This window comes from Coturnix japonica, chromosome 4 (assembly GCF_001577835.2).
Source record: "Coturnix japonica isolate 7356 chromosome 4, Coturnix japonica 2.1, whole genome shotgun sequence".
In the NCBI taxonomy this organism is placed as follows: Eukaryota; Metazoa; Chordata; class Aves; order Galliformes; family Phasianidae; genus Coturnix; species Coturnix japonica.
Window position 1 is genome coordinate 62,110,823 of NC_029519.1, and position 25,367 is coordinate 62,136,189.

General features: G+C 41.0%; 1 protein-coding gene across 23 annotated transcripts in view; it reads left to right on the forward strand.

Moving 5' to 3' along the window:
* Positions 1-25,367, forward strand: part of APBB2 (amyloid beta precursor protein binding family B member 2) — a 141,979-nt gene that overhangs the window by 112,214 nt on the left and 4,398 nt on the right. For 15 of the 23 annotated variants that reach the window (XM_015862395.2, XM_015862394.1, XM_015862407.2 and 12 more), the window contains 6 exons: positions 14,990-14,995; positions 21,022-21,136; positions 22,255-22,342; positions 23,405-23,488; positions 23,951-24,066; positions 24,862-25,041. In XM_015862395.2, the coding sequence (XP_015717881.1) occupies positions 14,990-14,995; positions 21,022-21,136; positions 22,255-22,342; positions 23,405-23,488; positions 23,951-24,066; positions 24,862-25,041 (589 nt within the window). Of the gene's footprint in view, positions 1-7,404; positions 7,647-7,726; positions 7,922-14,989; positions 14,996-21,021; positions 21,137-22,254; positions 22,343-23,404; positions 23,489-23,950; positions 24,067-24,861; positions 25,042-25,367 lie in introns of those variants that run through there. The other 8 variants (XM_015862411.2, XM_015862414.2, XM_015862412.2 and 5 more) reach the window with 4 other exon arrangements.

Consider the following 25,367-nt stretch of genomic DNA (forward strand, 5'->3'; position numbering starts at 1 on the left):
ATTTATCATTCTCCTTTTCAGAACATATTTTGTGTGTAAGCAACACAATATCAGGCTTCAGTGATGTATTCAGTGATGTGGCTTATAAGAGCATTGTTCAGGGAGGTGGTGAAGCTTTGCTTTCCTTTTGAGGTGATGATTGAAACCCTAAATGTGCTATGAGGTCAAGTCTTTCTCCAGTTCTTAGAGAGAAGCTTATCGAGTTGTACGAGATAAGAAGTAATAAACTTTCTCTTCCACATTGAAGGGACATGGTCAAGAAAAGCTGAAAATAAATTAAAACTGAGATGGTGCATGCACCTGCTCTTCTGAAAAGATAACACCCTTCAAAGCATGTGTAATTCCAGCTGAACTCTTCAAACTCAGAGACACCACAAATCAATACTCCCTATTCCCTTTGGTCTGTGTAACCTTGGAATAAGGACAAAAAATACAGTGAGGAATCATGTAATAGGGCATAGGTGAGGGATTATACAGGAAGAAAAGGATTGTACTGGCTTTTCTGACCCATATTCTTTGCTGAGTTTTGTAAGTAATCTTTTCCTTTCTCCTTTTCTCTAAGCTAGTTGTATCTGAACATCCTTTTCCATATATTTTGATAACATTTTCCTCTCACTAAACAGTAGTTTAGGTGATTATCTATACAAAGCTTCAGTGAATGTCCATAAGGCCTGGCGTTACTATTTGCAAGTGCAGTGCTTTGTAGGAAGGGGTGATAATACAACATGACTGAAGGGGATATAGTTAAGCAGGTGCAAAAAGCTGTATGTGAGCATTCTTGCTTTGATTAATGAAAGTAGTTTATCTTAAATTTCAGGATTTAACCTAACTGGTAGAGTAGATGGAAGGTGAGTTAAAATACTGCCATACTAACTTGAAATAAACACCTGTAATTTTGCACTGATGTGCAGTTTTGTATTAATAGTGGCTTAAGCTGTGTGTGGGCAGCATCCCCCTATCTCTTCTGCTTAATTCACTAATGGGATGAGAAATGATTTTGCGTGACGGTAAGGGACATTTTTAAGGATGAAGTGCTTATTACTGATGAATTCACCCTTTGATAACAGCTGAAAAAAGGATATGCTTAGGATGAATCTTGGCCGTGGAGCTATAGATATTTGGTAACCTTTGAAAAACCAAAATGCAGAAGCAGCAGCTCAGAAGCACAGCGGCAGTGGATTAGCAGTAGTACAGTGAAGTGTCACAGAGCAGAGGAATTGGGACAGGCACCTAAGAGGGGAATTGTGAGGAGTGCTGTGGGAGGGGATGGGAATGAAGAGTGGTGTGGGAAGCTCAGGACGATGCTGTGGCACTGCATTGGGAGGAAGTGAGAAAAAACGGCAGGAGGTTGCTCTCCTCATTAGGAAAAACAGCCACTTAGAAAGTGCCGCTTGCTGCATTAGTGGCTGAGAGTGACCAGTAGTGCTCAGTCAACTCAACAGAACCCTGCTTAAGTATTTTATTATAACATGACTTTAGTGGGAAATACTGTATGTAATTTGGGAACTGCATGTAGTGCTTCTTCTGGGAGTCATGCTTGAAATTATATTGGGAGCCATTAAACTGTTATTCCCTCTCACAATTAATTTGAATTATATATCTAAGCCAGGACTACAAATAGCTGCAGTGATGCAGCCAGGTTATCTCAATTAGTAAAAATGATGGTGTGCTGACTTAGTCCCTGGTTTACTGTGTTTCTCCAAATCTGTGCTAGAAAATCTCCACACACTTGCTGTGACTCTGGCTATTAAACTCTAAGGCCTTAGGATACAACCAAGGTAATCTGTGTGGTAGCCATTTAAGTTTGCAGATCCCTTCATAGTATCTGGGCTGCCTGTGAAGCTACTGTCTGCCATTTTGATGTGGGAATCTGATACTTTCTTCTGGTATTCTTTTCACTACATGTTAATCAAGCAGGTGCTATGCCCAGGCTGGATTCCTGTATTTATTTCCTTTAACTCCATGGCAAAACACTGACGCAAGTGATGCAGACAGCAGCTGCTTTCCTGCTCCATAGCTGTGAGCAGAAAATGTCCCACTCCCAGGCATTCTGCTTGCCCTTCTTGTTTTCAACACCCAGCTAGGAGCTTGGGTCTTAAGAGACTTAAAATTAATTTACCATGCCATTAATTTACCTTGCCATGTGTACGGGTGCATGCGCAATCACTTGCTTCCTCTCAGCAGGGACTATGCCAGCACAATGTAGCATCCTCTTTCAGAAGCCAGTTGGAGTTGGCTAAGGTGCCTTCCCTTCACCTGCAGAGGTACTGAGCTTACACAGTTAGTTGCACTTCTCTCAGGTATGTGACTGTGTATAGGAGTCAGCTATGAAATAAATTTTCCTGGCAGAATTAGATTTTGATCGTTTTATGAAAGCTTGAAAATGCTTCCTGTTTGATAATACTTCTCTTCCAAAAGCAGAGCAAAATAAAAAGCAAGAAGAACCTACAGCATTCTTTCTATTCTCAAAACTATGTAAAGTCTTAGGTCCTGGTAGGAGATAAAGGAAGACAAAGTTAGTGCACCAGTAACTTATATTTTGCTGGACTATTTTATATTGAAGCCATTCCATTACTAATAAGGTGGGCATATAAAAGTCTTTAGAGGAAAAAAGGCACAGAGAGCTTAAGTCACTGAAAAAACAAGCAGTGTTTTAAGAAAAATCATGTTATTGTCATACTTACAAGCCCCATGCTGGCTGTAATGTTTCATACAACTCTTTGTTACCTTGATTATAGCACATTTGCATGAGCAGTAACAGACTTTCCATCTGTGGCTTACTTGAAAAGGTCAATGTTTTGTAAGACCTATTTACTTCATCTGTTTTGTAGGCAAAAACTTGACTTCCTAAAATGATTACTGTACTGGGCAAGTCATTTCTGAGAGAGTAATTCAGATGAGAAAATTTCCTGTGCAGTGGAAAGGGTTTAATTTGATTATCTCTGCATTACACTATTTAATGAAACGTGGGGCTTTCGTGACGTGGTAATACGCCAAATTAAAGAGACAAAATGTGGACAGAAAATGATCCGCTTCTAGTTTTACTTTCTGTACAGACATTTCTGCGTACTGCAGAGCCGTAGGTGGGATGTTTCTGTATTTACCTTCTCTGTGTAAATATTATATCCACCTACATAAACACAGTTTTAAAACTTGCATCAGTGTTATGCTCCTGATACCCAGGGAACCTGTGGAATACCCAAGTATTTTTAGACTTCAGTGGTCTTCTGAAATTTGGCATATGCTACAATAGATTAAGGTCAAGGTCTTCTATCTCTCTCTGAGCATCATCACAAACTTAACAGAGCTGCACCAGTATATTAAGTGGGAACTCGCCTCTAAAACACAAGAGGATGTGCTTTCTGTCAGCTGACCACTTCAATTATTTAAACGGTGTATCTGCCTCGGGACTCCTTTCCATGCTTGCTACGAGCTGACTGCAATTCAAATATTTATATGCAGCGTGTTCCTCTGTAAATCATAGCATAGACTGTCTTACATGTATTTAGAAAGCATTTTCACTTTAGGTTTACAATTCTGAGGATGATATGCTGGCTTGTTTCCTCATAGTAACTGTGCCAAAGAAAAGCACCTTTGTTTGGCAGTGGTATTCAGCTCATTGCCCTCTGGCAGTGGGGATAGGTAGCGTGCTAAAGTCTCCTTCATAGATGTGGATTGATTAGCAGAAATTTGCATGCTCATTTGAGTAGACTAAAAGATTTTTTTTTCCGTAGATAATTCGGTTGTCTTAAATATTTAAGGCTTTTTGTTTTACTGATTTGACTCATTTTTGTGCTTTGATAGTGTTACATGAATGTGTTTTTGACCCGTGCTTGATAACAGTGAAAAATCTGTGTTCATTGTTTCTCATGATGTTTCATGTAATTTCTATTCCTCTTAATTCAATCTAATGCCATAAAAATAAATTCCACTTATAATTTGTAAGACGGATTAAATACAGAACTCAGTCATTTCTAAAATTTACTGCTTGAAGTTCCCCTTTCCCCACCCCGATAAATTTCAGAGCTGACTAAAAGTACGCTCTTGTGCCCTCTGAATTTGACCAGACTCTTATTATAATTATAATTAATGGGAGGTTTTTCATTAACTTCAACGTGAGTTGGGTTAGCCCATAACATACAGGCACAAGCTTGGGAAACCTGGGTGTTGCTTAGTATAACCATTGTAATGCCTCTGGGAGCACCAGGATAGCTTAAGCATCATTGCTTGGCAGGGCTAGGGTGGTTCTTGTAGAATAAAAGAACAGGCAGAACACCGAGGAGCACATAATGAATCTTAGAAGAATATAAATGAGTTTGAGGTCTGTAAGGTCAGGCAGGGTGGCTGGTTTCAGTATTTGATTTGGTATCCTGCTGTTTTACAGAGATGAACTAAGTGAATTTTTCTGCTTTGGCCATGCACCTGTGAAAACTGAGCTTCTCTTTGTTCTGCATTGCTTATAGTGACATGTGTCAGTGTTTGGGGTGGTACTGTTTTTGTCAAGAAGATGCATAAAGGGGAACAGCAGATTACTTAGGGAATAATTTTACAGTAGCCTGAAGTGGATGGTCTGTCTGAATCCTTATGGCTTGTCCTCACCTTCCCAGACAATCTTTTAATAATGAAGGTGCTTCTTTTGGCAAGTGGATAGTATGTCTGGTTCAGTTTACTAGGGATATATTGAATTTGTAGTTATGTATCATCAGTCTTTGTTGACTGAGAAGTTTATTTTCTGTGTTTTCCTTTTGGTGCTGTCTGAAGAATCTAATTACATTTGCATGTCTCAAAAAAAAAAAAAAAAAAAAAAGTATGTACACATTTAATATAAATATACAAAGCCACGAGAAAACAGATGCACTAAGAACAAATGTTTTTTGGCATTGTCTGTATTTTATTAGGAAAGTTGCCTTTCATCTCTGCTATTGCACAGTTACCAATAGGAACATAATGAGATAAATTAGACAAAGCAAACTGAACAATTGCTCATGTCCTCTATTCATTTCTGAAGTGCACACGTAGCTTCAAGGGTCTCAGTGTAAAAAACAAAGCAAGCCCCTATGGGATATTGCCAATCAAGGCAATTGTAAATGGGATTCATTTTGTCAAATTTCAGCCTTCAGGATTCAAGGTAGCATTTTAAACTTCACTCATCCATCCCTGCATGTGGGAGTTGTGTTTTGTAGTATGTATGGAGATTCTCATATTCCTGTCTGAATCCAGGATTTAAATGTTATGAGATGTTCATGGGATATGTAGTGTTTTGCCCTGAGATAATTCAGCTTCTGGCCATGTAGATCACCTGATCAGCTGAGGAAAGTGTGGTCCCACTGCTGGGTCTGGGGCATATGCTCAGTTCCTTTACATGGTCACCCTGCTATTCACTGCCAGTGTAACTGGGGGCCTGGGCAGACCATCACTGCTAAGTGTGTGGAGATCTGCTCACTTTCTTTGTGGTGTCAAATATCTGTTCCATATTTGTTACCTTGGCTGAACCTTATCTCCAGTGAGGAACACAGCAGTCTGGAGATGTATAACCTGGCTGGGGACCCAGCAAACTTAGAAGAGAAGAGAGTAAGAGATGAGGCAATGGGAAGCTGATTCCAGGGTTTAGTAATAAAGCCAGCATGTTACTCTTAGCCATACCTCTACTGAAAAGTGCACGGACTGTAAGTATCATGTACCAAAACATCAAAACCTACACAGGAATGAAAAATAGTCCCAGGTTCATTTACTTGAAACTTCAAGCGTGGGATGTAGTGTTAATTGTCCTTGTTCTTACATATTTGCAAGGTTCTACTGGATCTCTTTTCTTGTACCGAAGGAAGGTTCAGGAAGCAGTGGATCTCTGCTATAAACTGTTTTAGCATATTAAAATAGTGTAATTTGGCTTCCCTCTATAGAAGCTTTCAAGTTGGTGTCTAACATTGTCTCACAAGTGCTGTCACTTGGCCAGCTGGAAAACTACCATATCCTGTAGTATTCTGGTTATTGAAAAAGGAGGCGAACAGGGTAGTTGTCAACAGCTATCAGATTAATTATCTTCATTTTCAAGGTTAAAAAGCTATGTGGAATGCATAATGGGACCAACAGTATATAGTACATAGACATTACAGCGTTCAAGTGCTGTTTTGCTTGTGCATGAAAATGCCACTTTCCTTCCCCACAAATGAGGTTCTGTATTTAAGTCAAGCCTTTCAAGAACTTATTTAATACAGTGCCAAAATTACTACAGGGTCTTGAATTCTTGTAAGTGCTGGGCATCCAGCACATCCAGGAAAAAAGAAGTTGGATCTGTTTCTTCTTAGACAGCATCAACAGATTTGTTTATTAAATTCCAGCCTGTTAGTCCCATGGAAATCAATGGAAAGCTTTCAGGACAGCACAGGTTGCCACTCGAGCGTAATTCATCCTGCCAAATCTTGTGCATGGCACACAGGAAGGAAGGAAAGAGTCTCACTGGACTCTCAGGGTATATTTAGGCTGTGAACAAACATCCTGCTCCAAGTGCATCTGCACGGCTGGAAGCATCGACTGCCAGCAAACTGTCCTTGACTTCTTGTCACCCTCTCCTGTCTGCTGGCAGGAACACCCACAGTTGTGCTCCCTGCTCTGCTTTTCAGCTCAGCCACTGGTGTACATTAGCCATATTGGCTCCTTGTCCATGTGGAAGATGGCGTGATTCCAGAAGCAGCTCCATGGGCACATGCAAAGGAGAGTCCAGCCATAGCTGGACAGCAGGAGCAGATGTTGGTGTTGCTACAGGTTGCTGGTGCCATTTGTTCCCTCAGCTCTCAGAGGTGTGTGTAGGGGCACTGACTTTTTTCTTTCATGTTTGCCAAAAGAGAATAAAAGCTGGAGCTTGCGGACATTGTTTTTACTGTCCCCATTATAGCAAAGCAACCCCTCTAAATTCAAATCATCGTTACTGCATGTGTTGTGCAGTTTGGGAAATTGAATTATTTGGGGTGTTTGTTTTTTATAGATCAGGGATAAATCTCCCTTCTAGCATAAGCAGATGCTATTTCATTGAAGCAAACACTGTTACAGCCCTGCCTGAATTCTTGGATTTGGCAGTATATCCTGTCTGCCTTTTAAAGAGACTTCCCTGCTTGCAGTCAGCTGGAGTCACGTTGCAAATGCATTGCTCTGCTTGGGGAAATCTGGGAGAGGAAGAGTCCTGCGTGCTTTAGCTTCTCCCAAAGGCTGCTTCTGTTGGAGCTCATTGCTCTGGGAAGTTCGCGGGCTGGAAATACACCGTGTATTGGGTGAAGCCACGTTGCAGGGGGAGGAAAGGGCCTGCTTGGCAGGTCAGAGTGTGCAAATGGTGAATCCATTGGGATGGGAGAAGAAGACACACCCACCTGGTGGAGCCGTGCCCTTCGGGAAGCACCCGCTGGCTCCCAGCTGGAGCAGGAGCAGCACAGGCGTGCACAGTCTGTCAGGAATGGGGAGCTGGCGCGATGCGCTCCAGCTCGGTGCAGAATGAATGAGCTGCTGTTCTCGGGGTGAAGCATCAAGCACACTGCATCAACCGGCTCCTGGATGCACGTTGACGGCACTGGGCAGCGCCTTGAGTTGGGGCGTGTGTGTGTGTGTGTGTGTGTGCGACCTGCGTGGCTTGCGTTGCTGTTGGCTACAAGAACGAGGTAAGAAACTTAAAAAGTGACATGAAAAACCCTCAGCCCGCCCTCTCCCCGCCCCCCCTCCCCCCCAACACAGGCAACAGTCTCATGGTAGGATTAGCCTTTGTTTCTTGCTGTATTTTTCAAAGCTGTGGTCCGTTAGTCTAAAGCCTCTGTGTGGGTGCCCGTGAGGCAAATCACAGCTCCTGGTGTGACAAAAGGCAAGTCACATCTCTTTTCTCCAAGAGCTGCCACTTAAAACCTTCGGAGAGCTCCGTGACTGGGCTGTGTGCTGAGCGGTGAGTGTTTGATGCTGCTCTCCCTCCTTTATCCCCTCGCACGCTGCTCATTTGAGCAAAAAGCTAACTGATGGATCTTGATGCTTAAGGATCTTGGTGGGGGGTGCTATGGTTTCAGCTCAAATTTACACGTTCTCAAGCGAGCTGCAGTTTACTGACTGCATATTGACCAGCCTGATTCCATAAAGAATGATCATCAGCTGTTTTTACTGATAATGTTATGTTAATAACTAAATAGATGCTGTTATGAATAGCAGAAACCTTGTTCAATGAAAAAGAGGCAACCTCCATCTCCAAACAGTGCCTGTGTAATGATTTTTGTGTAATTCCCAGCTAACTTCTGGCCAGGTAGTGTAGGCTTCTTTAAACTTATAATTGCCAATGGAGATCGTTCAGTTTGATATCTTTGTAGAGGTCCAAAAGCCTTTGACATTTTTGAGGGCAGAAGCATTACACAGTGTGGAGGGATGCAGGCATCTGAAAACGTATTTTGTCAAAGTGAAACAGTTAATGGCTCTTCTGACAAAAGAGGAAACTTAGTGATTTAAATGTAATATATTGCCTTGAGATCTCTGCTTTGCTTAATCCTATCTGTATTCATAAAGAATCTGCGGCAGGAGAAGTTGCATTGATTTGTTAATTGATATATAGCTTTGAATCCTCATTATGTTGCATACTGAGGGAAGGGATGAGAGACAAGCACATTCATCTTTTTCTTTAAACTCAGCAGCTTTGCTCTTAAATTAGGTCTCTCTTACCTTATGGAACCTCATCGCTCTCCTGTGCAGTAGTTTTTGCTTTCTTAAAGGATACTAAACATTGCTGACTCTTGATATTTATCAGTGAAATGCATGAAGTGTTTATTCTCTTAGAACTATGGCTTTAATTATGTTTTTGTAGCTGTTGCTTTACAGTTAATGTAATTATAACAACTTGTGAGTGAGGAAAATAATATTTAGCCCTGGAGCATTTCTCAGTAAGAACTGGCTTATTTATTTTCATAAGGATTTAGAGGGAAGAGAAAGATCCTGTGGTTTTATTAAGTGATACCAGTTGGCTTTTTTTTTTAATGTACAGATTAGTTTTCCTTTCTACAATAGTGGATGTATATAAGTGCATGAGATATCTCTATGTATGAAGTTAAGCGCCAGTCAGTCAAAATACAGATGAGGGTCAAGTTAATAGTGAGGGGTTAGTATTTTAGATAATGAAGGTGTGTGCCTGTTGGATGTCTCTGCTGTTTTTCGGGTTGTCCTGTTCAGCAAGCTGTTCTGGTTTGCCATTGGAGCTGCCTGTGTTTCATGACATGAAGTAAAACTCTGTGTTACTGTGGACAACATTCTGATCTAATCGACATCAGAGTGCCTGATATTGATTCAGCTGCCCTGTGAAGCTTTGATTTGTGGCAGAGTGCGGACTTTGCTCCACTGTAGTTTAAAATAGGTTGAGATGGGTGAAGTCAAACCAGGTCAAAAAACTTACATGTAACAATTCTAAATCAGGGAATGTCAATCCATTAATAAGTGTTCAGTTGAATCTCCTCTTATTAGAAAATTTCTGCTGTGTTGCTGAATTTGGTTTGGTATCTGCCAAAGAAAATACCATATTCATTTAGTGTGCACAGGTGAGGGAAATGGTAAAGTGACCTGAAATTGCTCTGTGATTATTTGTGGAGAGGGCTTGAGGAGCAACAAGGAAGCAGCTTGCCTGTCAGGTATGGATGTGATGTCTAGCACCCAAACCATCAGTGTGATTTAAAAATTCAGAGCCTCTGGTCTTAAGAGTAGAATTCAATTCTTTCAGAATGTGAATTCATTTAATGTGGCAGGCTGCCTCTTATTTTCTTCTTTAAAAATAGAGCCTGACTGGGTTATTGCAGTCTTCATAATATATGAAGCAACAGAAGGCTACATGAAGCCTTCAATTTTTAAGCAGAAATCTTCTTTGCTACCAGCAGTGAATTGCTTAAAAATTGATGGTACAGTCTGGCCCTCAGTGAACAAGGGATTTCTGGAGAGGGTGCTTTGCTCTGTCCTTGTGCTGTGGTGAGAGGCACAGAAACACAAGGCCACAGCGTTGGACTAGTCTTGATGCCCTTTATAAACCACTGCCAACTTCCTTTCAGTGAAAGCAGATCTATTTCCCTAATGGCATACATGTGGTGGAACATGCAGTTAGCCAGACTCAGAGGGAAGCTACAATAATGAAGATATGTAAAGTGTTAACTTCTCTACACTGTTAGCTGAGTGTGTCAGTCACAAAAGTGGTCAGGCTGTAGATTTAAATTCACTCTACCAGTTCCAGGGAAGTACTAATGCTTGCATGTGCAGTGTCATGCCTCTTCACTCCAGTGTTGTGAATTGCTGGGCCCAAACTGATTGCAGTTCAGATAAGGCTTCATGAGTGTCAGATGGAGAGTGTGGTTTGCACAGCAGGGTGTTGCCACTGAGCCACACAGATTATTCACCTTCCAGTAGAGCCTGCATTCCACTCCAGCTTGCCTAGAGGCACAACTTGAATGTTACTGCTGTGCCAAAGCCAAGGTTTTGGGGGATAAGAAAGAAGGAAGTGGCCATGTGGGGCTGTGCCTGGAAGGGATGCTGATCATCTCTGGATGCTGGAAGGTCGTGGGCTGTTTTTCTTAGAGGTCTTGGTCTTTTTCCCTCAGAAATGAATCTCAATTGCCACATAGCAGTCCTCACACAGTTCTCTAGATATCATCTTCTCACATTATTGTCAGGCTCTGGCTTGACCCTTTTAACTCAACAGCTTAGAAAAGAACATAGAGCACCATACTAAAGAACTTACACAGCTGCACTTGGGGTATTTCTGGCACTTGGAGCCATCAGTATAACCTGCCATGAAACTGAAAACTTTCCATGGCTCCTTCTTAGCCTTGTGGTGCATTTCTTTTAGCATTTTTTGTTTGTTTTGTTTTTTTTTTTTAAGCTTAAATATAAATCATTCAACTCTATTTGAATTACCAGGATGTGAAGGGAATGCAGGCATGTAGTTTTCTGTGTGAAATTAATTCATTAATTACAAAGCACTCTGTGAAGAGCTACTGGATTAATTTGAAAGCTGTAATTAACTGGTTAGAAGCAGGCTGCATCCCTGCTTGATATGCTTGCATCCCACAGTGTAAGAGTCCTACAGCCATGGCCCAGTCATTCCTCACTGCCTGGGGAAGCCCAGCAGCCCGGCTGCTTGTATTTTTCTGTCACCTTTCTGCATTTCCCTCTCTTTTTTTCTGTTTCTGCTTCTGTAGTTGCAATGGTGATTGTGTACGACTGTACATTGCTTAATGGTGGAGGAATTAACAAATTTCCTTCCAGAGTTTGTGCCAGCAGGTCGTTTTTTGTGTTTAATTCTGTTACGTTCAAAGTCTGATAAGTCTTCAGATGTTTCTCTCTTTTATTTTTCCTTTTCTTTTCCTCCTAGTACATTGTGTCTAAATTGCTGACAGATTTTTCCAGTGAAAAGCTTTGTTCTGAGAAGTAATCACTGTTTGTCCACTTCATATAAAGACAGTGATTAGTGCATGGAGAAACTGACTGTATTCTCCTGGAAAGTTTAAATAATTCTACTATGATGATTATTAACAAATAAGCATTGAAATACAGAATCCAGGGCTGTCTGTGCTCATAAAATCTTTCAGTGTTCGCAATATTGAGATCTACTTTTAACCTCTTACATTATGAAGTGTTAGCAAGAGGCATGGTTAAATCCTTGTTGGTTGTGCAAAACCCTGTAGAAAGCCCATGAAGCTGAAGCAAAGGTGTGAATGGAGCTTTGGTTGAGGAGTTCACCCCAGGTCACCACTGGATATTGAAAAGGGGAAACTGCCAAGTTCACCACCTGGAAGGAAGCTGAGCAGAGGGCCCTGGGTTACTTCTTCATAAAACTGGGGTTCATGTTTCCATTTTAAAGTATCTGAGAATGATCATTACAGATACAGATCTTGTGTCTGACATAGCTGCTTTCACTAAATGCTTTGTAGAGTGTGTTGGGCAATTAAGATACAATGACACTCTGTAAATGCTGAAAACAGTAATGCTAAGATGAAGGAGTCCTTAAGTAAGAAAAAAAATTCCATTACAGGATCAGAAAGTAACTATAACAATTATTTAAATGGCTGAATCAACCCTTTATAGAGCAATTTGTCATCAGCTTCTCTCAGGAGCAGCCTCTGTTTTCTTTTGACAAGGAAAATAGGTCAGAGATGAATTGTGTTCTAAAAGCGACTGTATGCCAGCAGCTTAAGGAGTTGCAGCCTTTCTTTCTACTGGGAACTTGGCCTTCTGCTTTGAGCAAATGAGTGAGAAAAAAAGAAGCCTGAAATTTTTCTTAAATACAGAGGTCACAATTTAGATCCTGCAAGTGAAGAAGAAAAAAAAAAATAAGGGGCAGGAGAAAAAATCAGGTCACAAGGTTTCATTTGAAAAAGATACACTTGTGCTTGAGGCCATTTTCTGTGTGCTGAAAACTGTGTACCCTGCTCTCTGGCAGTGGAGGATGGCAGCCGAGATGCCAGAGCAGAAGGGCAAAGTGGTCTTTCTTGCTTGCCTCAAAAATAATAAATAAGCTGGGGAATTCTTGAGTACACTGTTTTTGGTGCCTGCATTTCACACTGTTTTTGAGAATAGTCCTAGCTCACGTTGGCCATTTGCATTCCTAATACCTGGTGGTAGTCTCTAAAGCATCCCAAAATTTGGCATCTGTTTGCTTGGGTATGTTGGAGTTTGTGCAGAGTATCTTACAAGTTTGATCTGTGTATAATATGCACATGCTCAAGAAGTGCCAGAAGAAAAATACTACAGAAGTGTTTGAAGGAAGTTTGGGAGAGAGTCAACATCCTAAAGTTTGTGGATATTGTTGTGCAACCTTGGTAAAGCTGGGAGATGTTTATGATCAAAGCATTAATAAAACCAGAATCCTTTTGCCAAGGATGTTAATTTCTATTGGCCACCTATGTTTACAGAAATGCATAACTTAATGGAAGTAAAGTTAAATGAGGAAGGATAAGAATCATAACATCTAGAGCTTTGACAGTTCTTAACGTCATGCACTATGAACTATATCTGTCAAGCTTACTAATTTTGTTTTGGGTAATATAAGGAGATTGAATGTGCTTGTTTTTCCTCTACAGACTAGGTACTAAAAGGACAATTATCTCAGTAAAATGTGAATTTGTTCTCTAGGCAAATATGACAATCAGGATTAACTGTGCTTGAATATTCATATTTACTGGATACTTTATTTTTGATCTAAAGCAATTTTAAGGGATATGTGTATGTGTGCACTATGTTTCTAAGGTGTGAATATGAAATCCTAGTAGAACTCGGTACTTCATAGTTTTATATTTTCCAGGTGTAAAAAATAGGATTTCTAGAGGTCCATAGAGGTCCCCTTTGCATAGATACTGTCACTAGCTCATCTCAGATGTCATTGCTGAAGTAGACACGTGCTTCTCTTAAGCCTGAAGTTTCAAGCTCCTGGCTGTGACATGATTTTTGTGTTGTAAAAGTGTGTTTTAAAAATACAGTTCAGCATTTCCTTTGAATGTTATTTAAATGCCACCATTTTGCAAGAGGCTCCTGGAGCTGGTATCCAGCAATTAAACCCTTAGCTATGTGCATATGCATCCATGCTCAGCTTCTGCTCCTGTGTTGAATGGGTGCATTAGCTAACCATATGCACATTTAGTTAAATCCTGGCTTAGAAAGCCTGCTTTTATTCTGAATCTACTCATTAAGCCATTTCTAAGCAACAAATCAATTTCTGTAAGCTTCACAAACTCACTGAAGTGAGATGTCTAACAGGAGTCAGATCCCTTCAGTGTGCCATCTTTAGTCCTGCCCTTAAGAAGGAAGGGTGATATTTCCACTTCACTGCTTTTTTCTTGATCAGAGCTAGCCTGGATGATGTAGGATCCCACAGGTTTGTGTATTGTGCCTGAATGATGCTCAGGTGGTCACTGGAGGGTAGTGCATGAGATGAAAGGGGAGTGGGGGATACTGTTTGCAAGGGCCTGTTGGAGGGCCGGATACACTTTGCAGCAGATGGCTCCTCAGCATGTGTTTTACTAAGATAAAAAGTTGTGGAAAGTAGCTCTGCTCTTGAGAATGGTGGTTACTCCCATATGGACACCACTGCCATGTGCATGGAGTGCTGTCCTGCTTTCAGGGATGGCTGGGGAGAAGCAGACAGCAGCCCATCTAATTTCCCAGTGTGGTTATCCCTGTGTGGATATGTCATGGGAAACCACATACTGTCTTTACCTGACACCTCCGCACATGCATGGACCTGTGCCTTCCTTTGCCCAGCCAAGGGCCTGCAGCCCCAAGCAGAGGAGTCTGTCCCTGTCCTTCAGGGAAGGGGATGTACAAAGAGTGTGAGTTCGCTGCAGTGCTGCAGGAATATGAGGGTGTCCGAGGACTTTGTGCTTCTGCTGTCAGCTCAGTGCCTGCATGAGGAGGTCACCCAGGCTGTGACTTCTGCAGAACATGTAGTAGCACAAGCGAACTCGGAGCCTGAGCTTGTGAAAAAGGCATTCAAAAAACTCTTGCAGATCTGTATATTCCTTCAATTTAAACAACATAAAGTGTTCATAGCCTGAAGAAGTATTTCTGTTTGTTTTCTCTGTGCTTTACGTTGTTTGTATGTTTGTGTGCTTTAAGTAGTGTCATTTTGGAGGGAGGGTTCATGCACTTTGTATATCTATTTATGCTTACCCCTTACTTACTTCCCTTATCTGTGCGTGATATTTTAAGCTCGATTACCTCCCAGTGCTGATATGTCTGTCCTGCCTCGCTAAGCTCAGCTGATGCTTGTTGGCTTCATTGCATGTTGCCAAAAATACAAGCTTGAGAGCAACAGGATTCAACTAAAATAAGCATTGAAGACAAATAGTAGCAGGACACTGAGATACGCCATGCTACAAACAAATGATGAATAGTAAATGTACAGCATACTTCAGCTACTCTGTCTCATCTTTTGCTGGAACTCTGTCTGTCTGAGTGCTTTCTAACTTGCTCTTTCTCTTTCTTCATGCTTTCGTGGATTCAGAGAGAGGTAAATGATTTTCATTTTCCTGTTATTCTTTTTGTTAATCCTTCTAGCATGCACCAAACAGTGCTCCTATCAGTTTGCTTGTGAATACTGTCATTCACAATCTCAACTGCAATTAGGTGCATTTATGTCTCTGTCACCTTTCCAGTTTGCTAATAACAGTATTGTCGAGTTGAACTGTGTGGGTTTTTCTGTATCTCAAGCCCTCAAATACTAGAACAAATCAAGTTTACTCTATGCAGTGGATTTTGGTATTGGCTTCTGGTGTTCGAGTTGACACACTGTCATTTTTTGTGTTCTGAAACAAAGGAAAGTTCATTATAATCTCTTCTTTGAGGAAAAAAAAAAAATCTTATGCAAACTGCTGGGGACTTGAAGGACTAATTTTAGCAACAGTTGGAAATGTTGACATTTACTTTCAATTTTTGGCATTTGATTTTTGAATGCAGCTGGGTTGGTCACTTGTCCTTGGAGTCAGATGAAAAGCCGTCACTGGCATGTTTGATTTGTTTGGGTGCACAAAGGGACCCTTTGGGATTCCTGACACGGCTTCCCGCTGGTGGGAGCACACACAGCAAGGCATTGTAGTCCCGTGCTCTGCAGCACAAGGGCTGCAGCCACACCAGGGCCTCCTGCTGATAGAATCATGTCTCACGGATGTGGCGCGGGTTTTGTTTGCTCTTCTAAATCATAAGGGCTTGATGCTGGGACTGGGTGGAAGGAATGCGGCTGAGAAATGCAAGCAGACGCTCAGGTTTGCTTTGTGGAATATAATGAGAATGCTTTCCAGGCTTGACTGGTTTTTAATCAGTTCTTTAGGCAGCATTGGCCTAGGGAAATGTTTGAACTTTCTTCGTTATGGCTTTGCAATCTAATGTAGATTTCATGCATGTAGGAAGTGATGATCCTCCCAGACTAACGCTAGCAGAAGTGTGCTGCAAGCAGATTCGTGGGTAGTGTCTGTGCATGATTGCTTGTTCTCTGTCTGCATAATAAAGAGCAAAGGAGAACTAGCGAGTGCTGCTTATAAAGAGATTCTCAGTGGAGAGATTAACTGTTCTAGCGGTCTGCTGTCTTCTTCACTGAAATAGTGCTTTGAGCTCAATTTGATGTATTTCTTTATTAAATCTTCAAATATTCCCTACAAAGGCCTACAACTTCCAATTAGATCTGGAAGATAGAAGTGTTGTTTGAAATATCTAAATGCTAATGTGTCAAAATAAATTGACAGGATTTCCTGCAGAGAGGCCACTTAGAGGTTCATAGGCATAATAATAACATGTTCGTATATTTTAAGGAAATTCAGCATTCACAAAGGGTGCTAGACTGGCCATCCTGAAGAGTTAAACCAGCAGTCTGTGATGCTACATAGTAGAAGGGGCAGCTGCAGTGAACTTGACAAGTTGCTTCATTTGTGTGTTTTCTCCTTGAAAAAAATGGCAGTAAAAAATTGGTGGCCAGTGGTCAGTGTCTCCACTGATTTTCTTAGGATCTGTCCTGTCTTCATTTCAGCTTTTGTAAAAGCTGGACCAAGTCCTAAGTTGCTGCTCCTCTGCATCTGTGTCAGGTTCAGGGTGTTGGAAGGAAATTGGAGTGGAAGTTGTGCAAATGATTTCAAGCCTGGAAGTGCTAGGCTCCAGAGAGCTGGGGTTTGGACATATTGCTTCCATGGAGGTTTTAACAAACTAACTTGGATGTGCACAGAACTGTGGCAACGATAAGACATGAAAGAGTAACTGGGAAGCTGTGTGTTTCAGGGTTGCCAGATTAAAGCCTCTGAGTATTGCACAAAGATAGCAAGTGACGTTGTCAAGAAGTGAAGCACACTCAGCCTTTCAGCAGGGGATAATTTGCACTATGCATTTTATGCATGAATTAGAAAAACAAGCTACATTGTTCCAGTGCCCTTTGAGGAGAATTTAATAAATGCAGAACTGATGTATTGCTTCAAGGGTACACTTCAAGGCTGAAATAAGAAAAGACTCCTAGAAGTCTCTGTCTGCTTCAGAGAGGATCTTAACTACCCAGGCCAACAACTCACAACCAGCATGTATAATGGCGGAACTACCTTCCATACTGGCTTGGAATTGGGCAGCAAGAGTTCTGCAAGCTGGAGCTGTTGGAGTAAAGAACTGCAAAGCTTTTGTATGGTTTTAGAATAGCCAGAAGATCTTTAATTTTTGTAATGTATCTTTACTGCATGGTTTTCTGCACCTGAACTTGCTTGCCATTTGTGACATTAGAATTCTCCTATCTTAGAAAAAGCCTCATGAAAGAATGGGCTTGTTGGGGTTAATATTTATCCCCTTTTCTTCTCACGTGACTTCTCTCCCTTTCCTTGCTTTTCTCCTCTGCTCGTTTATTCTGCTCTCATGGATGCTGTGTTGCCTGTCCCACTGTGTGTGAATGGCAGCCTCCTGCCAGATGGCATCTGACCCCACTCTGCTGTTGTGGTGGCTGCTCTCCCCTTTTTTTCCTTTTTCTTTCTTTTCATTTTTTCTTCTATTTTCCCCCCGCAACCCTCCCCTCTCTCCTTTCTCCTTCCTTTTCCACAGATCTCTGGGCAGCTGTAGGCAGTAAAGCAAAGCAAAATCTGAAGGTTATGGGCTCAGGAGCCTGTTTCATTTCAGCCCAGCAGGGTGTGCTCTGTGATCTCACAGACATAAGACACACATACGGTGCACACTGGTACATAGAAATAGTCATTTTCTGGAGGTGAATTTGAATCAATTTTAAGCTGAGCCTAGAGGATATCATTTTCTTCTTCAAGGATTCTTGTTACAATTTGTAATATATAAATCCGCAAAGTAATTTGCATTTTCCTGCATATGTATCGTTTTCATACGGTTTCTCTAAATACCTGCAATTCAGTTTTCATTGGTAAAAGTAGAAAATCCCTTATTTCCAGGTTCAAGGCTAGGCTCTTTTTTTTTTTCTTTTAGGGGTTAATACCATTCTGCACTCCTTGGGAAAAGTATGAAAAGGCAATGGAGAATGTGATGGTTTTTCAGACTGTACTTAATTGGGATGTCTCCGAGGGCTGTAGCCTAATGGTGGCAAATGGCAACGACTGCTATTCAAACAGAACAGCATTAGCATAAATCACATTTAGTGTGATTATATCCATCCAGGGTTGAGCAGCTAAGTGATGCCTAGCCAGGTGTTAAATAGGTATGGCTATCTAAGTTCTAGTCAATTACTGTAGACATTTGCCAATTAAGGAGGGTAAAGGAGCAAATAAAAATGAAATTTCATTCCACTTAGCACCTTACATTGTCTTTGCAGTTCTCTAATTGCTTTTTAAAATGCCTCTCTGTTGCATTTTAAACTATTCAGCAGAGCCAGACTTACCTGCTTGTGCAACAAAATACATTTTTCTACCCGTTTTCTGGCTTTTTTCCAGGCTAATTTACACCCAGTTCCTATGTCCTGAAATGTACTAGTGGATAAGGTACTGTATGTGCACATGATTAAAAATAATCCCGGTGCCCCTTCTCTGTAATGCCCTACCAACAGAAACGGGTCTGCTTGTGTTGTGAACTTGAAGGAATATGGAAATGGAATACATTGTTCTCCCACTAACCATCTTGCTGCTCTCCCCACTGATGTGAAGGGAATTTTACTGGGAGCTGTGGTTCAAATCCGGCTAATTACACATGTGCCCACATCCCATGGAGAACAGCAAGACTCCAGCTGGATGAGATGGGATCTGTTCATTCTGTGCTAGCTTTGTATCCTGCCCTGGATTTATTAAAGGCTTCTCAGTTTCTTCTTTCCCTTGTTTCCCCAGCAAGATGTAAAGGCAGGGGAATGGTGTGAGGAGGTATTTGCCCTTTTCCATAAATTTCTATTGCAAGCACGTTACTCAGCACTTCTTCGTTATCGAAGGGACTGGTTGCCCATAAATCTCACTTAAATGTTAATCAGCTTCAAGTGAGCTGCTGTGGAATGAAGGTTTACAGAGTAAGTGACCCAGAAGGGATCTGAAGTGAAAGAAGCATCAGAGAGCAGTCTTGGGGTTTACTTGGTATTCAAGGCTTTGGACAAATAAATTGTTGCCTTCTGGTCCTGTGCAAGGAAACATTGCTCCCATGTTTTATTCTGTTAGCTGTGCTTTTGGGATTGGTTAGTATGGAGCGATCAAAGCCATGCCCTTCTTCCCATAAAGAGCTTTGCTCTCCCTGTGTTTCACAACACCAGGCTGTCCCTGCTGCCAGCCTGCCTGCTGGGGTGCTCCTCAGAGCGTGGCAGGTAGGTGACTTCAGGAATTAAGGGAATCAGCCGTATTGTTTGTGCTCTGTCAAAACAGAAGTGGATGATGTGCTTGCTAATTTTGATTGATGACTTGGAAACAGCTGGTGCAGGCAGGGTTGTGTGTGATACACTGCCCCCGGTTTTGAGGTGCTTGGATTTCCTTCTCTGCCTCAGCAGGCTTACAGATGATCATCTAAAGGTTTATGCATGTTCACAATTTCCATATGTAATTAGCTGATTTACTTTGTTCAAGCTGTTCAGGTACTTAAAGTGAGGCACTGGTGTGTGCGTGTCTCAAACACCACTGCATGGGTTTTATTAGCTCTCAGTAGTCAAGATTGATGTGCTAGCTGGCGTCTCATTTGCTGCTGTAATTGCACTGTAATTTCACACCACCTTGCTTATACAACATGTCCTGTTAACGCAGGAATATTTACCGTAGCAGCAGGAGCAGACACCACTGTCTGAGGCTGAGGCCTCCCAGCTGCTTGGTACACACAGCGTCCCAGAGAAGGGCTGCTTTCTCCTGCTCCTTCAGGCTGATGGGAGTGGGCTGGAGCAAGGAGACCTCCAGGCATCTTAACAGGCAGCCTTTTCTGGGGTTATTGCTGTGGGATTTGCCACAAGTCATGAGCCGTTGGGTTAAAACATGCCTATGTCATTCCTCCAGCACTATCCCTTTGTAGAGTGCCTGTGTTACATGTGCAGACAGAGCAAAGCAGAGGAGGAGCTCCAGCCTGATTGCAAGCATCTGGGCTAGGAGCAACCACCCCTTTGTTGTGAGGATTCATCACTGACAAAACATAGCACTGCCAAACTAAATAGAGGCAACGTACTGAACTTCAGGACAGTGCTCCTGTCTACTGCAGGGCTGGAAATCCAGCTCTCCAGCAGCCACCTGCATCCTGGTGTGCCTTCCTGTGTTGCAGAACCAGCCTCAGGTTCCTCCTCAGTGAAAGGGTTAATCTATCCCAGGAGGGTCATGAAGAAAATTAGCACTACAGGGACAGAGTGATGGGCTCTTCATGCAGAAACAGCCCTTAATTCAGTATCTAAATGGAACGTGTCCAACCCTGACACTTTCTTTATACCGTGCTCATGCCTTGACTTCTTCAGAAGAACTTCAGCTCTTAAACAGCCCGAGAACAAGGAAGCACCATACTGGCATTAGAAAGCTGTACTATGGTGAGGCAACTTGTTGGGACAGTGCAGAAAATCTCTTTTGTAGGGAATCCTTATTTAACTTCAGAAAAAATAAGGTCAGATATTTAGGCCAATTAGTTTGAGCAAAGCTCAGCAGGTTCACATCTCCCTTATGCAACCAGATCTCTAATTACTGCCTGCAAGTTTTAAACACTTTTATATATATATATAGTCCTTCAAAATGCGTTCTTTTTCTACCTAGATCACCATTTGCCATTTTTCGTTTTCTTAGCATTTAAAAGCTGTGTGTGGTTCTTGTCTTATCCTGTAAGTCTCCTTTGTCTTTAGTAAGAACATATTTTTCTATGCATTTACAATTCCTTTTGGAGTTATGGGTGTTATGTTCAATGAATTACCAGTGTTAGGAAACTGTAATGAGCTGTTTAATTGTATAGATTAATCATCATCGCTTATGTATTCTTTTCAGAGGTATGCAATGTATTAAATTAGTAGATCTACATTATCTAGGATGTGTTTTATTCTCTAATTGCTGAAACATACACATGTTAGAGGAGGGGTGAAGCAGGTTCTAATTACCACTTCTAATGTGTCGATTCATTTTGTTTGTGCAGAGACTTTGCATATGTGGCAAGAGATAAAGACACCAGAATTCTGAAATGTCATGTGTTTCGATGTGACACGCCAGCAAAAGCCATCGCCACAAGTTTACACGAAATCTGCTCAAAGGTAAGTGGATGTAAAGTCATCTGCACAAGTCTGCTGCAAGCCTCAGTGTAATACACGCTGTCAGCAACCTCACACTGTTAGCTTTATACCTCTGGCAGCTAGAAATGGTACAGGGAGTTTGTAAAGGACACAAAGGAACGGGAGTTGTGGGAGGATGTGCATTTGGATTAGAGGATGGTGATACTTGTATTTCATTGACGAGCATATATAGACTGAAAGTCTTCTTGAGTAATAAAGAAATAGTGTGCTGAAAACGCACAAGCACCTGGCATCTGCTATCTGATACACTCGACCTCTTTGCTGAACCAGGGCTTCTCCCTAAGCTAGTGAGTATCATTTTTCATCCTCAGGTGGGAATACTGCCACATGTCCCCATAAAAGATAATACTTCCAAAATAGGGAGGGGGGGGGAGAAAAAGTAAAAAAGGATGAAGGAAAAATAAATCAAAAGATAAATTTGCCAGAAGTATCTGCAGATCAAGTTTCATTAATTGGAATTCTAGTCATCTCTGTAGCTTAATTACTATCAATAGTCATCAGTGTTAAAGAAGCAAATAACAGTATTTCATATTTTAGCTTTGGAAAACCTCCCTTAACTTCCTTGGGACCCTTCTCAGATGCATATTTGCAGGGAATGATCATCCAAAGTGGTTGTTTGGAAGTGTTTTCCTCTTGTTAGTATTGTGGGGGAGGAACGTGTTGCATTTTGCATGGAATTTTTAATGCCAGAAGAAACATAAAAATGGAAGAAAAAATGTCACACAGCAGAAGATAGAACATAGAGGTACATGAATAATGGACACAGCTCTTTGTGTGTTCAAAATTTGGTTCTTGCAGTGTTACTCCTCACAGTTCTTCTGTTGATAAAAATGGATGGTTTTCTCACTCTTCCATTCTTCTTTCATCTAAACACCTCTTAAGTTCAGTATGTAGATAAGGAGAGGTGAATAAACCATGGGCAAGCTGAAGTAATTTATGAAGAATAATTTGTTTAGTCCTGTAGGTTCTGAGTAATTTTGGAAATCAGAGTTTTAATAGGAGTAGATTTGATACTTGGAGTTATTACTTTACAACATCTTTTGAAAAAAACAATGCTGTATTATCATTGTCTTATTCAGATTATGGCTGAACGGAAGAATGCTAAAGCTATGGCTTGCAGTTCAATGCAGGAGAGGACAAATGTCAGCCTTGATGTTCCTCTGCAAGGTACCATACGTTACTGCTTGTGTCTGTGGGATGGTGCTATTTCAGATATGTTTTATTTCTGGTGCTGTTTCTGACCAAAAGGGTGCCTGCTGGTTGGGGAGTCTTAACCAATTTATCTGACTGTGAGCTGGTATTGTATTAATCGTTTTTATGTATTGATCCTGTTCACAGTAATACAGTCTTGCTAATTTATGTCAGGTTGTACATTCTGTCTTTTATTTTAAAGTACAACTCTTGCAAACACAGTTTGTCATACTTATGGCTACTTGCGTATATTGTCCAGTTCATATAAAAATACTTCTTGAGATGGCATAGATCAGCCAAATTTGCCCTAAAAGCAAAATACACTCCAGTTAATCACATGGATTCACATAGGACTGCTCCCTCCAGGTTTCACCACAATTTTGGCAGCTTCCAAGGCAAAAGATACAAGTGGGTTGTCATCCACCTTGAGGGTCTTTTGCACGCTCTACTACAGAAAAAGTTCTACTAAAGAAAGTTGCCCTTGCATGCCGTATTAGTCAAAACTTAATACCTGCTGTTTAGAAAATTCTACAGGAGAACAAACATTACCACATGTTAGCTTTACAGGAAACTGGATGCTTTCAGATCCAGCAGTTCATCCTGGTTACCCTACTCCTAATCCATACATCAACTTGTGTAATTTTCTGCTCAGACAGCAGTATTGATTACTCATAGCTCATGTTGAATGTATTAAAATAGATGATGTTAAAAAGATTCCAGATTTTACAAAGTTATGCAGTGAAAAATAGGTCTGTATGTCTCAAAGGCACATGCATTTATTTATTTTTTTTAATAAGCCAGTAGCATAATGTGACCCTATTTTTAGTGTAGATGAAGAATTAAATGCTGCAGCGTTCTAATTCCCTTAGAAATTATTTGGCATTAGTCTTGTCAGAGGGAACGGAGATTTGTTTTAATTAGTACAATACCTTCAGAGTATAATTACTTGATAAACTGTTTTTGGTTATTGATGAAATGAAAGTCTTCTTCCAAGCCGTGAGTAGCAATAAATAGAAATCTATATTTGTTCCCATGCAGTAGATTTCCCAACACCAAAGACAGAACTGGTGCAGAAGTTCCACGTCCAGTACCTGGGAATGCTACCTGTAGCTAAACCTGTGGGTATGTGTTACATATTTCTGACTTCAGAGGGAACTTGCATAAACTCTTAAGGGCTGCATTGTGACTAGCTGAGTGTAAGAGCCTGATTTTGGAATGGGAGCAGTTCCTGACCTTCAGAGTCATAAGAGCCGGAGTTGAAGTGCATTCAGCACTTCAAATAAATGTGTGTTGTGCAACCAGAGTGCTTTGGGAGCTGGTAAGAAAGCATTTTCTTTTTAACACTTTCTCTGAATATGAGCTCTGTAACTCTGAAGGGCCTTAGAGGACTGAAATGGTGCTGCAGTTAAATAAGATGCTAACGCATTTTTAATATGCCAGAGGCACCTGATTTGCTTCTGCAGATGAAAAAAAACAGCTTCAGAACCCATCATCATATTCATTTAACTGAGTTCAAAACAATTCATTACTATGTACTACTATGTGAAAATAATGCTTACTCATACACATTTACTTCTGTTTTAGGAATGGATACTCTGAACAGCGCTATTGAAAGTCTGATGGCTTCCTCTAGCAAGGAAGACTGGATGCCAGTTACCATGAATGTTGCTGATGCTACTGTCACAGTCATCAGTGAGAGAGTAAGGCAGACTGTCACGTTCAAAACATGTTTAACACTAGTGCTGAAAACCAGGAACTCATGAGCATTAGAAGAAAGTGTTCCTGGACTTCATTTGCCTTTTTTGTATGTTATTTCTTTGCAGGGCTGTACCACCATTTTAAAAAGACTGTTACAACTTGTGTCAGCTTCAGCTTTATTTACCATTCCAAGCATGTCCTTAGGAACATAAATTATTAGTAACCCTTAGATGCTTAAAATGAACATGGTATTATCCTTCCTAGAAGTGTTGGGTCTGTGACGTTGTAGGATAAGCCATAAGGAACATTCCTAAGTTCTAACCTGTATTTCCTTTATTCTTTCTATGAAAGCCAAGAGCAAGACTACAATTTGTGTTTCACGTCACTGTCCTTTAGTAGGGCATTTTTCATAGATATGAATAAAATGAAACTTTCAAAGAAGGTTTTACATCCGCATCTGTTGATTAGGCCCTAAAGCCACATCTCTACATACCAGTAATAGGAGACTATCTTTAGAAGTCACAGCCGCCATGCATTTCTATACAAAACTTCCACATCTGATTTAAACATGCAGTGCTACAATGCATAATATGCTTCAGTGCTAAATCTCCAAGCCCTTGTGTTCTGCTGGTATCCCAGAAGGGAGGACCCAGCCCAGGCCTTTGCAAACCAGGGATACACAGAGGAATGTCACAGAACTGTGTCAGTGTTCTCTTCCTGCTTAATCAACCTATCACCGAAAGTAAAATTTCATAGAATATCTGTTAGTAATGAACAATCATTTTGTTTGTAACCAGAATGAAGAGGAAATCATGGTGGAATGTCGTGTGCGGTTTCTGTCCTTCATGGGAGTAGGCAAGGATGTTCATACGTTTGCCTTCATTATGGATACAGGAAACCAGCATTTCGAGTGCCATGTGTTTTGGTGTGAACCAAATGCAGGCAATGTGTCAGAAGCTGTTCAGGCTGCTTGTATGGTAAGTGACTTTCTTTAAAAGGCATCTAATAGTACTTAGATTTTCCACTACCTCAGTATATGTATTTCCAAATGTGCAGTTAGTTTCCTGAGATATAATAAGATAAAACCTAGCTATTTGGATTCTGATATATTTAGTAAATTAGAAATAAGCTTGAAATGTCTATTTAGTGAACTATGCTCCTTTAACACCTGACCTCCTGAACTCCTTGATACCTTTGTAAGATCTGTTCTGTAGTTACAGAAGTTATCTAATGCTGGAAGAATATTTCTATGTAACCCGGTGACAATGTAGTGGAAAAATAGTCCCTGTTTAAGAAAACTCAT